General features: G+C 39.4%; 1 protein-coding gene across 3 annotated transcripts in view; it reads right to left on the reverse strand.

Annotated features, from left to right (window-relative positions):
* Nucleotides 1-12,278, reverse strand: part of HLF (HLF, PAR bZIP transcription factor) — a 79,181-nt gene that overhangs the window by 3,690 nt on the left and 63,213 nt on the right. For all 3 annotated transcript variants that reach the window (XM_027870360.1, XM_027870359.1, XM_027870361.1), the window contains exon 3: nucleotides 4,851-5,071. In XM_027870360.1, coding sequence (XP_027726161.1) covers nucleotides 4,851-5,071 — 221 coding nt within the window. The remainder of the gene's footprint in view (nucleotides 1-4,850; nucleotides 5,072-12,278) is intronic.

Genomic DNA, 12,278 nt, shown 5'->3' on the forward strand with positions numbered 1-12,278 from the left:
TAATTCTATATATGGTTCTATCTCTATCTAAATCTGTGTGTGTGTGTGTATTTCTAACTCTATCTATATTCAATGTAGTGTTAAACATCATTGACAAATTACAAAGTGAATATTATGTTATGGATAAGCAAGAGTTGACAATATAATCTTTCCACCAGGGACCTCAAAGAGGTACACTATATTGGTCACCGCCCTAACGTTTCTGTGAGATAGAGTGACCAGGGAATATTTGGCAAATGGGGTAAACTGAGACCCAAGGAGATGAAGCAACTTGTCTACAGTCCAACTTTCCATACTCTTCACTGAAATTCTTCTCACTAGGACCCTTTTCTTCTCTCACCCAACATCTGCAAACATGTATGTGTATACATACAGAAATACTCATGCACATGTACATGCGATTCTGTAGTTTCCTGATAGAACTTTCTTATGGACCTTATTTAACCTAGTTGATACTTGGATATTTAGTGCTGGTTGATATGGAAGCAATCCTCCTTTCCATCAAACAAAAATAAAAGAAAATCCTCTTAGGAAAAACACCCTGCAAAAATCTTGCTTTAGAACTTTCCATCTAGGTCCCCCCTCTTCTCAAAATCAGCTTTAGGCAATTCATTTATGATGCCACCTGAGCCCCATCCCTCTTTATTTTAACAAATTGTAACAACAAATCTCTTAATCCCAAACTGAAAGGGGCAAAGCTGATGTCTGCAGTCACATGCCATCCAGGAAGCCCTGAGGGACCTAATCTTCTTATCCTCCCCCGGGACCATAAGGGTCATGGTCAATGCATGTGATTATGTTAGAAGGGCCCAAACTATCCCTAGGTCTGCTCTTAGCACTTTGAGATCTGTTTTTCATGCCCAAAGCCTTAGGCAAAATAAAACTAACTTTGAGGGGCATGCTATAGAAACCATTGCTGAAGCAGCTGGCGCCATAGCAGATAGAGCACTGCTCTGGAATCAGGAAGACCTGAGTTCAAATCCAGCCTTAGACACTAGCTATGTGACCCTGGGCAAGTTAACCTCTGTTTGCCTCAGTTTCCTCAACTATAAAATGGCAGCAATTATAGCACCTACCTTGCAGGGTTGTTTTGAGCATCAAATGAGATTATATTTGCAAATAAGTCTTGGCAGAGTGCCTGGCAAATAGTAGGTGCTTAATAAATGCCTATGCCTTTCCTACTACTCCCTATACACACATACCTTCTGTTTGGCACGTAGAAGCTAGCCATGGCTCCCTTTCCTGCCAATCATCCCCAGGTACCTTATACATGTCACCATGAGATCTGCTCACAAAGAAAGCTGAGCTAAAATTTCTCAAGTATGGTCAGTATGGTCAACATAGGTAGAGGATGAAGGAGAGGAGGATAGGTCAGGAAGCTGATGCTCTGGGACGAGTAGGTTCTCCGCAATCTCCATCCCAGGACCAGAGGATAGAGGTACAGCTGTCAGAGAGTTCTTTCCTCTCTGCCCACCTCCCTTTCTGGAGCTCCTTAATGAGCCTGCACATTCTATCCCCCTCCTCCAGGAAATCACTACGTTCAGGCGTCCCCCAAGCAGCCCTGCCTTCTTCCAAAGTGCCTCACACTCCAAAATTACCTCTGTGCCTCCCACCCTCACATCAAAGCTCTCATGCCCTTCTCTGCATTAGACTGGTTTAATCAGCTTGCTTTCCTAACCAACCTAACTGACTGAATGCTATCCAACTTCTTAACTTTCCCAGCAGCCTTTGCTCATCAATCCTTTTAGTTTTCTAACTGGTGCATGGACAAATACTTTGGAATAGGTCTGCCTTAAATTAAACTATCCTGCTACTCACTAGATAAGACCTTAGATAAGTCATTTCATTTTTCTGGGCCACAGTTTCCATCTATAAAATGGGGGAGTTTGGATCAGGTGGTCATTAAGGTTCCTTCCAACTTCTGAAACAATGATTCTATGATTCATTCCACCTTCCTTAGAGAAAGCTGGGGAAAGGAAGGGGTGGGAATAGAAATATGGCTTTAGGTGGGGAGAGGAGGCAAAAGAACCAGACTTAGGCAACGTATCAAAGTTTCTTTGCCCCCTTCTCATTTCCATTTCTGTATCTGGGCCTCAAGGTAAAGTACCTGTCATGCTGCCCAAAGCTCCCTACTCTGGCACCCTCTCCCTTTAGAGGTCCATCCTCTAAAATGTCTGCTACCACTCCCCCCCATCACAATTCTTGTGATTTCAGTTAGTGTGCCTCAGTTTGCCCACCTACAAAACAGTATGTTAGATGGCATCTCCTAGATTCTTTCCTGGCCCTAACGTTCCAGTTATAGGAGGAAACTGATTCACATTGAGAAGAGTCTCCTCTCTTACTACCTTCCTGTGATGTTTGCTCCTAAACTCAAATGAATTCATAATTACTAGAAAGCTGGTAGGCCTTGTAACCACGGGGGAGTTATTTTAGGTTTTGGACTCATAAACCCAAAGACATAAATCTTTCTTGAAAATTTCCTATCCCACTTTATTCTCTGAAAGCAGCTTGGAGGACCACTGGCCCACAAATTCTCCTTTCTGGGGTTCTCAATTTCACCTCTATTTCTCAATAAGCGTGGGGGGAACTCTTCCTTCTGGAATTCCCAATTTCATCTCTATTTCTCAATAAGGGAGGGATCCCAATTTTTATCATAAAGGGTCAAAATATATTTCACCCAAAGACAAGCTTGACCTGTATCATAGAGGTTGCCCTATCCTTACTTCTGCTGCCTTGAGAACCACATGGGAAGGAGTACATTGATAAACCAGGAGGTTCCCCGAACAACCAGGCCTCGAGTGCCAGAAACCTTCCAGAAAATGGTAAGACCTGGCTTTTTTCGTCCTCTTGAGTTGGAAATAAGTAAGTTTTTCAGAAGGGCCATGATTCAATTATTCCATAATACTATCCTCCTCTCCCCTCTCTGACTTTAAAAGTGTGGGGTTTTGTAGATTTTATAAAAGTATTAATAATTAGTCATTTCCGTAAGCTGCTTGCCATTCATGTCTAATCCTCAACCAGTATGATAACAATTACGCATCTCTTAATCAACTTTATTCTGAATTTTATCCAATTACAACACTTATTCTGGTTCATAAATGTGCAGTCTTCAAAGTTTTTTAACTCACATTGGTTCGCTGTTTACTTTTAGCTTTAAAAATTAAAGGGACAACTTGTTCTTGTGGGGGGACAGGGGCATAGCATGTGACAAGGAATCATTTTACCATCAAGACTATTTGAAATCTTTGGCCATTACATCCTTTACCTGCCAAGTCATTTAGGTCTTGGGAACTCTTTTTGGCCTTTCCCCAGGAGTAGGACAGCCCCACTCAGCAGCACTTTGGGAAACTTTCAAATGCCTTGGAAAGCTGTATTAGATGGGCCCCCAGCTTAACTGCAATAGATAAGGGCCTGAGATATAGATGGAATTTAGGTAATAAGAAAATAAATCAAGAAACAACAATCAATTGGGAGAAGGCATACTATTACCATCTCAAATATCAGCCCCACTGGACTGTAGGCAACTTGAGGGCTAGGACCACATTTTATTTTTGTTTCTCCCTTAGAACCCATAACCCAAGTACAATGACTTGTACTTACGATATAGAATAAATATATTCCTAGGAAAAATCAATATATGAATGTATGAATGACTACAAGTTTCCAATACTGAGTAGCCATCATTTCTTCCTACTTTTTAGTCAATTTACCCAAGGAGCTGGGATCTGGGTTATATTTTGCTGTGTACCTCAACTTTTCCTATCTTGTCCTAAGGATGACAGGAGCTACCTTCTCTGTCCCTTGAAAATCTACTTTTTAACTTGAGATTTATGATGCAACCAAGACTCAGCATGGCCTTACACCTGAAGGTGTTGCCAGGGATTTAAACTGGCCTATTATAGGAGTTAATACTATTAATTCACCCCTACCCCTCGCTCCCCAGTTATCATTCTAGAAATCAAAGGTGGAACCATTAGCATAAATCAGTTCCAGAAAGCTCACATCCCTACTTATTCCAACAAACAAGTTTTCTACTTTGTGTACCATATTTGGGTTTGGATGAGTAGGAGGGAAGAGGAGAGGGCAGACAGCTATTTCCACATACATCAGTGGATCTGAGATCCCCTTGCTGTAGTTATTCTTTCCAACAATACAGCAGATTACATCCCATCAACGCCTGCTCATTCTATGTAACTCTTGTCTATATCCTTCCATAAATTCTCCAAGGAGTGTCCACTCAACATGGCAAAAGCGCTCCTCTAGACTGTCTGACGCTGAAACCAGTTATCTCTTGCTGTCATTCCATGACCAGCCCACCAATAAACAGTAACTTAATTGCTTAATGTCATTACTTTGAATTTACAGAAGTCAAGTGTCTTAGAGCAACCCAAATGTAGGCAAGAATGTCTGATTCCAAAATTGAAAAAGTCACCTTTATTTGGCTTTATAATATAGCACATATATTCCAGGAACAGATGTGCTTTCGTCATTCTATTTTCATTCAGCAAGGCAGAGATAAACCAACCTGGGATTAAGCATTCCTCCAGGATAAACTATAAAGTGAATATTATATAGTACATAACAAAGAGCTGACTGTATTATCTTTCTCCTAAGGCTTCAAAACTCTTTAAAATGTTACTGATTCTCCTCATTTTTTTGTGAAATACAAAAGGACCAGGGAGTGTTCAGGAATGGGAGAAACTGAAACACGATGAAATGAAGTAATTTGCCTTCTTCCTGAAGGAAGAACAACCAGAACCCCATGCCTCCCAACCATAATACACCATCACCTTCCTCAGGTAGCCCTTCGAATTTTTCTTCCTCCAGCCTAGTTACCAGTTCCAATTTACCTTCAGATCTTCAGGGATGAAGACTTTGCGAGCCTTCTTAATCATGGGTTGTGGTTTGAGCTCCTCCTCGGAGAACTTGCGTTTTCGAGGGTCAAACATTTCCTGGCCAGGGATGCTGGACAAAGCCAAGTCAGCTGGGTCTGGTTCATAACCCACGGGGACCTGGATGGTCTCAGGGTCAATAGGACTTGGCGTGTTGCGGTTTGTGGATAATATCTGACCTGCAATGACATAGGAGGAGTTTTGAAACAGAAATACCCCAAAGGGCACCCAAAGGTAGTAGCTAGCCCACTTTTCTAGGAGGAAGCAAAATTTATAACAAGTCATACCTTTCATTTCTTTGGTGCTCAGGAACCTCCTATTTTACCTGTCCCACAATATTCTCAGTTCTTAGCATAGTGCCTGGCACTTAATAAATGGTTATTCCCTTCCCCTGAGGTAAGCAGTACCAGTATTATCCCAATTTCACAGAAGAGTAAACTGAGACTCGAGAGTGACTCATCTAGGCTCAAAATACTAGTAAGTGTTAAAGTCAGGACTGAAAAACAGATTTATTCTGACTCTTAGTTCATCATATCCACAGTGCTTTATAACCTTAGGGTCTGTGAATGTTTTAAAAAATATTGTGGAGAATGCAAACAAGGAGAGCAGTGACCACATCTCCCCCAGATCATACCATGTTGGAAGCACCTAAAACTTGCAGACCCCTAGAACTAGCTCTGAAAAGAGCAGCATGGAAAAGCCTAATGCTCGGGACAGTGCCTCCCTACTCCCAGTTGAGCACAGCCCAACTTCAGTATAAAGTTCAGTCAAGAAATAGGCTGGGAAAATGAGCAAACAAGAAAAAAAAAAAAGAATTTGACCATAAAAAGCTACCACTGTAGGAGGGAAGACCAAGACATAAACTCAGAAGACCATAAAGTGAAAACAACTACAAACAAAGTCTCAAAAAATTGTTAATTGGACCCAAGCCCAACAAGAATTCCTAGACAAGTTAAAGAAAGAGATAACAGTGGTAGAGGACAAACGGGGTAAAGAAATGAGTGTGATGCAAGAAAATTATGAAAAGAGAATTAACAGTAAAAGAGGCACAAAAAATGCTGAAGAAAATAACACCTTAAAAAAATTGGCCTAATTGTAAAAGGGTAACAAAAATTCACTGAAGAACTCCTTAAAAAGCAGAATGGGCTAAATGGAAAAGGAGGTACAAAAATTCACTGGAGAAAAGAACTTCTTAAAAAATAAAATTGTCAATGGAAAAAGAGGCACAAAATCTCACTGAAGGAAATAATTCCTTAAAAATTAGAACTGGGCAAACAGAAGTAATGACTCCTTGAGACATCAAGAAACAATAAAACAAAGTCAAAAGAATGAAATAAATGGAAGAAAATGTGAAATATCTTATTGGAAAAACAATTGACCTGGAAAATAGATCTAGGAGAGATAATTTAAGAGTTATTGGACGTAATACCTAAAAGCCATGACCAAAGAAAGAGCCTAGACATCATATTTCAAGAAATTACCTAGGAAAATTGCCCCAATACTTTAGATCCAGAGGGTAAAATAGAAACTGAAAGAATCCACTGATTACCTCCTAAAACAGATGACAAAATGAAAACCCCCAGGACTATTATAGCCAAATTCCAGAGCTCCCAGGTCAAAGAGAAAATATTTCAAGCAGATGGAAACAATTCAAATATTGTGGAGTCACAGTCAGGAGCACACAAGATTTAGCAGCTTCCATGTTAAAGGAGTAGAGAACTGAGAATACGATATTCTAGAAGGCAAAGGAGCTGGGATTACAACCAAGAATAACCTACCCAGCAAAACTGAGTATAAGCCTTCATGAGAAAAAATAGACATTTAATGAAATAAAGGACTTTCAAGCATCATTAATGAAAAGACCAAAGCTGAATAGATATATCATTTTAATACAAGAGTCAAGAGAAGCATAACAAGGAAAATAGGAAAAAGTAGTCATAAAGGTCTCAACAAAGCTAAGAACTGTTTACATTCCTACATGGGAAGATGATACATGGAACTCCTGAGAACTTTATCATTATTATCAGGGTAGTTAGAAAGGCATGGGTGTGAGTGGATTATGTTGGAATGATCTCCAAAAAAATGAAGGGGTGAGAAAGAGGAATGTACTAAGAGAAGGGGGAGGGGAGAGATAGAACGGTGAAAATTTTCTCACATAAAAGCACAAGGGAAAGCTTTTACAGTGGAAGGGAAAATAAGGAGGGGATGGCAGTCATTGCTTGAACCTCACTCTCATCAGAATACTCACTCAGTTGAGTACAGAAATGTAACTTACCCAATAGGGAAATATCAGGGGAAGGGAATACGAGAAAAAGGCGAGGGAAGATAACAGAGGATAGATTAAGGGAAATAATGGTTAAAGGCAAAAAAGACTTTTGAGAAGGGACAGGATAAAGAGAGAGAGAGTGAGGAAGAAAATGAGATGGAGAGAAATACACAATAATCATAACTGTAAATGTGAATGGCATGAGTTTACCCATAAAATGGAAATGGATAGTAGAATGGATTAGAAACCAGAATACAACAATATGTTGTTTACAAGAAATACACCTGAAATGGAAAGAGACACACAAAATTAAAATAAAGGGGGTTGGAACAGAATCTAATATGCTTCAGCTGAAGTAAAAAAGGCAGGGGTAGCAATAATGATCTCAGACATTATTAATTATTAATATTATTATAATTAATCATCCCTAATTAAAAGGGATAATCAGGGAAACCACATTTTGCTAAAAGTACCAAAGACAATGAATAATATCAAAAATTTTTGCAGCAAGTTTATAAAGACCTCATTTATCAAATATATACTGAATATAGAACGGAGTCAAATTCACAAAAGTAAGAACCATTCTCCACTTGATAAATGGTCAAAGAAGAACAGACAATTTTCAAAAAAAGCTAACTACAGTCATATAAAAAATGCTCTAAATCACTATTGATTAGAGAAATGCAAATTAAAACAATTCCAAGGTACCACCTCACATGTATTAGAAATGACAAATGCTGGAAGGGATAAGGGAAAAATAGGTATACTATGAACTGCTGGTAGAGTAGTGAAGTGGTTCAACCATTCTGGAGGACAATTTAGAGCTATTCCCCAAGGAATATAAAACTGTGTATATCCATTGACCCAACAACGCTACTACTGTATCTGTATCCCAAAGAGATAAAAGAAAAAGAAAAATGACTTATATGTACAAAAATATTTATAGCAGTTCTTTTTGTGGTGGCAAAGAATTGGAAATTGAGGGGAATAGCTGAATGAGTTGTGGCATATGATCGTGATGGAGTACTATTGTGCTACAAGAAATGACAAGGAGGGTGGTTTCAGAAAAGGCAGGGCAAACCTATATAAACTGATGCAAAGTGAAGTGAGAAGAACTGGGAGGTCACTGTACACAATAATAGCTACGTTGTAATGATAAACAACTGATTCAAGACAGTTCCAAAGGATTCATGATAAAAAAAATGCTATCCATTTTTCAAGAGAGAGAACTGATGAACTTTGAGCGCAAACAGAAGTATAATTTTCTCACTTTCTTTATTTTTCTTGTTTTTTTTTTAAAACATGTCTAATATGGAAATCTGTTTTGCATGATTTCACATGTATAATTGATATATTGCTTGCCTTCTCAATGAGTGTGGGAGGGTGTGGGAGGGAGGGAGAAAATTTAGAACTCAAAATTTAAAAAGAAAAAATGTTAAAATATATTTTAAAATATTTTTAAAAAGAAAGAAAAAATATTGTGCCGAGTATCTATCAATAGAATGGGTTAACTTAGTAATTTAATGTATTTTATTTTAGGTACTTAAAAATATGATTCTAAGAAGGTCCACAGGTTTTTGTGGATTGCGAAGGGGGTCCATTACACACACACACACAAAAAGGTTATAAGTCCCCTAGACTATGTTGCCTTACTAATGGAGTTAATGGATTTACTGTTAAAAACAGAACCTAGACTTCCAGGGATGACCCCCACTCTGTAGTAATAATGTCAAAAAATGGTTTCATGGAATTTATCCCATATATCTTCATGGTAAGGGAGAGCTTAGGAACAAAAAGTGTTGTCCTCGGAGCTTTTGGTCCTGGCTTTATAGTTTAATCTGAACTTTACAACTGCTACTTTTAAATTAAAAACATTAACAGTGAGAGTCAGGGACAGCTGGTCACTGCCAAGGTAGATGAAAACAGAGAGACTCATTCAGGTTTCACTAAAACATGTTCTGGGCAGAAGCAGAAGCACAGGTTTCTAGTTGGCCCGTGAAACTCTGCATGTGGCTGATTCAGGGTGGGAGGGATAGTGAAGGGGGCAGTTGACAAAGCCAAGGCCTCCAGATGACCTCTCAGTTACTCTTTCAGTTTTAAGTCTCGTTCGCTTCCTTGGGGACAAAGGGAAGAGCTGTGCCCTGGAGGTCCTATCTAGCTGAGGGCAGTGCTTTCTCTTGGGCAAGGCTACAGTGAGAAAGAAGTTCCTGCCTTCCCTCTTAGCTTAGACAATGCATTCCAGGTTTTGATCTTCTGTTTCTTGACACTAGAACAAATGAAATAAATGTATTTGAACACACACCCAAACCTAATCTGCCCAATGAAAACTATCCTTTATGCTGGCTAATAAGGTTCAACACAGAGGAGGTAAGTAGAGCAGTGGATCAAGGGTTAGACTTGACAGGTAAATCACTCAGCCTTTCACTGCCTCAGTTTCCTCATCTGTAAAACAGAGATAATAAGAGCACTTATCACCCAAGGTGGTTATGAGGATCAAATCAGGTAACATGTAAAGTGCTTTGTAAATCTTAAAGCATTCTATAAATGCTATTTTTATTATTATTGTAGTGAACACACACTCACCTTTTTATCCTCCTCCAGGAAGTCCTTGATCAGTCAATCAACAAGCATTTATTCATGGAAGTATTAAAATTTAAAAATACCTCACAGGACCAAGCTGAATCAATTGAGAGAGGGTATTTTTTTTTTAATTGATAAGGCAAAGAAAATAGAGATAGGATGAGAATTTTTATTTCAAAGTAAAATTATAATATCAGCTTATAATTATTTAAAGTACATCTGCACAGAGAAGATTATAGTAAAAAAAATTGTTTTAATTTGCATCAGTTGACACCTAGTCTTTCTAAGTGTTAAGCCCTTATTGAATGCTAAGCTCTGGAAATACTGCCTTCCCTGCCCACAAGGAGATCACATTCTAATAGGAGAGACAATATGCAAAAAGCTACATACATAACAAGATGTACATGCAATGTAAGCAGAAGGTGATTGCATAGGGAAGTAATGGCAGTGGGGTGGGGTGGGGTGAGGAGGACCAGGAAAGGTCTCTTCCCAAAGGTGGGATTTTAAACTGAGTCTGGAAGGAAGACCAGGAAACCAGGAGTTGAAAGGAGGAGCTAGATAGGAGAAGCTGCAGGAAAACGACCCTTGTGACAACCATACTCTGTAATAATAAGATCTGGCATGTATAGAGTGCTTTAAGATTTGACAAACACTTTGCACATCTGATCTTCACAACAACCTTAGGAGGTAGAGGTTATTATTATCCCCATTTTACAGATAAGGAAACTGAGGCTCAGAAAGATTAAATTACTTGCCCGGGGTCACAAAGCTAGCAAGAAAGGGAGGAAACAAACATTTATTAATCACCTACTATGTGTCAGGCTCTGCACTAAGCACATTATTTGATCAGTTTATATAGGAGGTAGGTGCTATTAATTATCCCCATTTTACAATTCAGAAAACTGAGTCAGACAGATGTTAGGTGACAAGGCTCACACAGTTAGCAAATATCTGAGGTGGGATTTGAATTCCAGTCTTTCTGACCCCGTGTCCAGCACTCCACGCCTTTATATGTCAGCCAAATCTTTAAGGGAGTTCTAAGAACAATCTGATTCAATGTAATACAAATATACCATGCGCCCCCGCATCCAAGAGAAGACAGGTAGGGTGGCCTTCTCTGGGTCCCTAGAACCTTACCCACGCTCTCTGGAAAATGAATCTGCAATTGCTAAAGCTCCCACTATGCCTTCTCTGAAAACACTGTACATCTATCTGCATTAAAACTTCCAAGAAGAAGCCAGGCCAAGCAGGCAGATTTTGGTTCTCAGAGATGCAAATGAGGTCTTGCAGGCCTCTCTCCTTCTGCAAGCCACATTTGCTAATTAATTATGTGAGATTCGCTTTCAAAAAAGAAAAAAACAAAAAGCCAAAACCCCAAAACATGTGTGCTAGTGTTTTCTCTGGTCTGAATTAGAATTGGGTTCTGCAGGGAATTAAGACTGAGAGGGGAGATGAGGACAAAAGGCATTCTTTGCCTCTTCTTCTTAAAAGGGTCCTGATGACAGAGACTTCCTGGAAGGGCTGGGGAGGATCTGGGAGAAGAAAAAAAAAAAAGGTGGATCAAAGGGGTACAAAGAAAGCTGGAAAGACATCAGTTCTCCCCAAAGCTGGCTTTCCTTTCTGTCACAGGACTGGACCTGTTAATTTCAAAGGAGAGTGCTGAAAACTGGATGCTTCCTGTTATGCATGAATTTTAAAAGGAATTTTGCAGCTCATATCTCATTAGCTGGTTGATTAATGTTTATCAATGACCGGCAAGCCAAGTCAATTGTGCCCATGTTGACACAGACTGATAATTTATTGACTTATGGCTGTAGCAAGGTAATAAATTATACTTTAGTTTACTACTTTTTCTCCGTAGCTAATTATTTCCCTGAGCCTCAGCTTTGGCCATATCCCTCATTAGTTAAGTAAACAAGATATTAGTTTGGGAGCACAAGTAGCTGTAATCTAGGTTCAGTCTAGGCAGCTGATAAAGTGAAAAGAATATTAGGGGGCCTGGGAGTCAGGAGATCTGAGCTCCCCCAGAGATGGTATTGTTCCATTTTTTATACTTGAATTCTGAGCACCCGACCAACTGTAGGCATTTAATAAGTACTCGATGGCTGACTGATTGTGGTTTTGGCTCTGCCGCTAATTAGCTGTGTGCTCTTGGACAAGTCACCCAACCTGAGCTTCACTTTCATCTCCTCTAAAACAAGGGGACTGGTCAAGATGACCTTCCAAAGTATCTTCTAGCATTGACACCCTATTAATTTACTGATTTTTAATGGTCAGTAGCCACTGTAAAAATCTCAGACCAAGGCTGAAACTCAAGAACTAATTTAAGAGATGATGCCTATGACTAGTCAGAGGGCTTCCTACCAAGCCTTGGAGATCCCTGTAATTCTCAAAACCTCATCCTTAAAATTCTATATTTAGAGCTAGAAGGGACCTTAGAGGTTGTAGAGCCCAACCCCTAAACTTATAGATGATTAGAATGAATCCCAGGGAGGTAAATGACTTGCCCAAGGTTACACAGTTAAGTGGTGGAGCAAGAA

Source organism: Vombatus ursinus, unplaced genomic scaffold (genome assembly GCF_900497805.2).
Source record: "Vombatus ursinus unplaced genomic scaffold, bare-nosed wombat genome assembly UNPS02014797.1, whole genome shotgun sequence".
NCBI lineage: Eukaryota > Metazoa > Chordata > Mammalia > Diprotodontia > Vombatidae > Vombatus > Vombatus ursinus.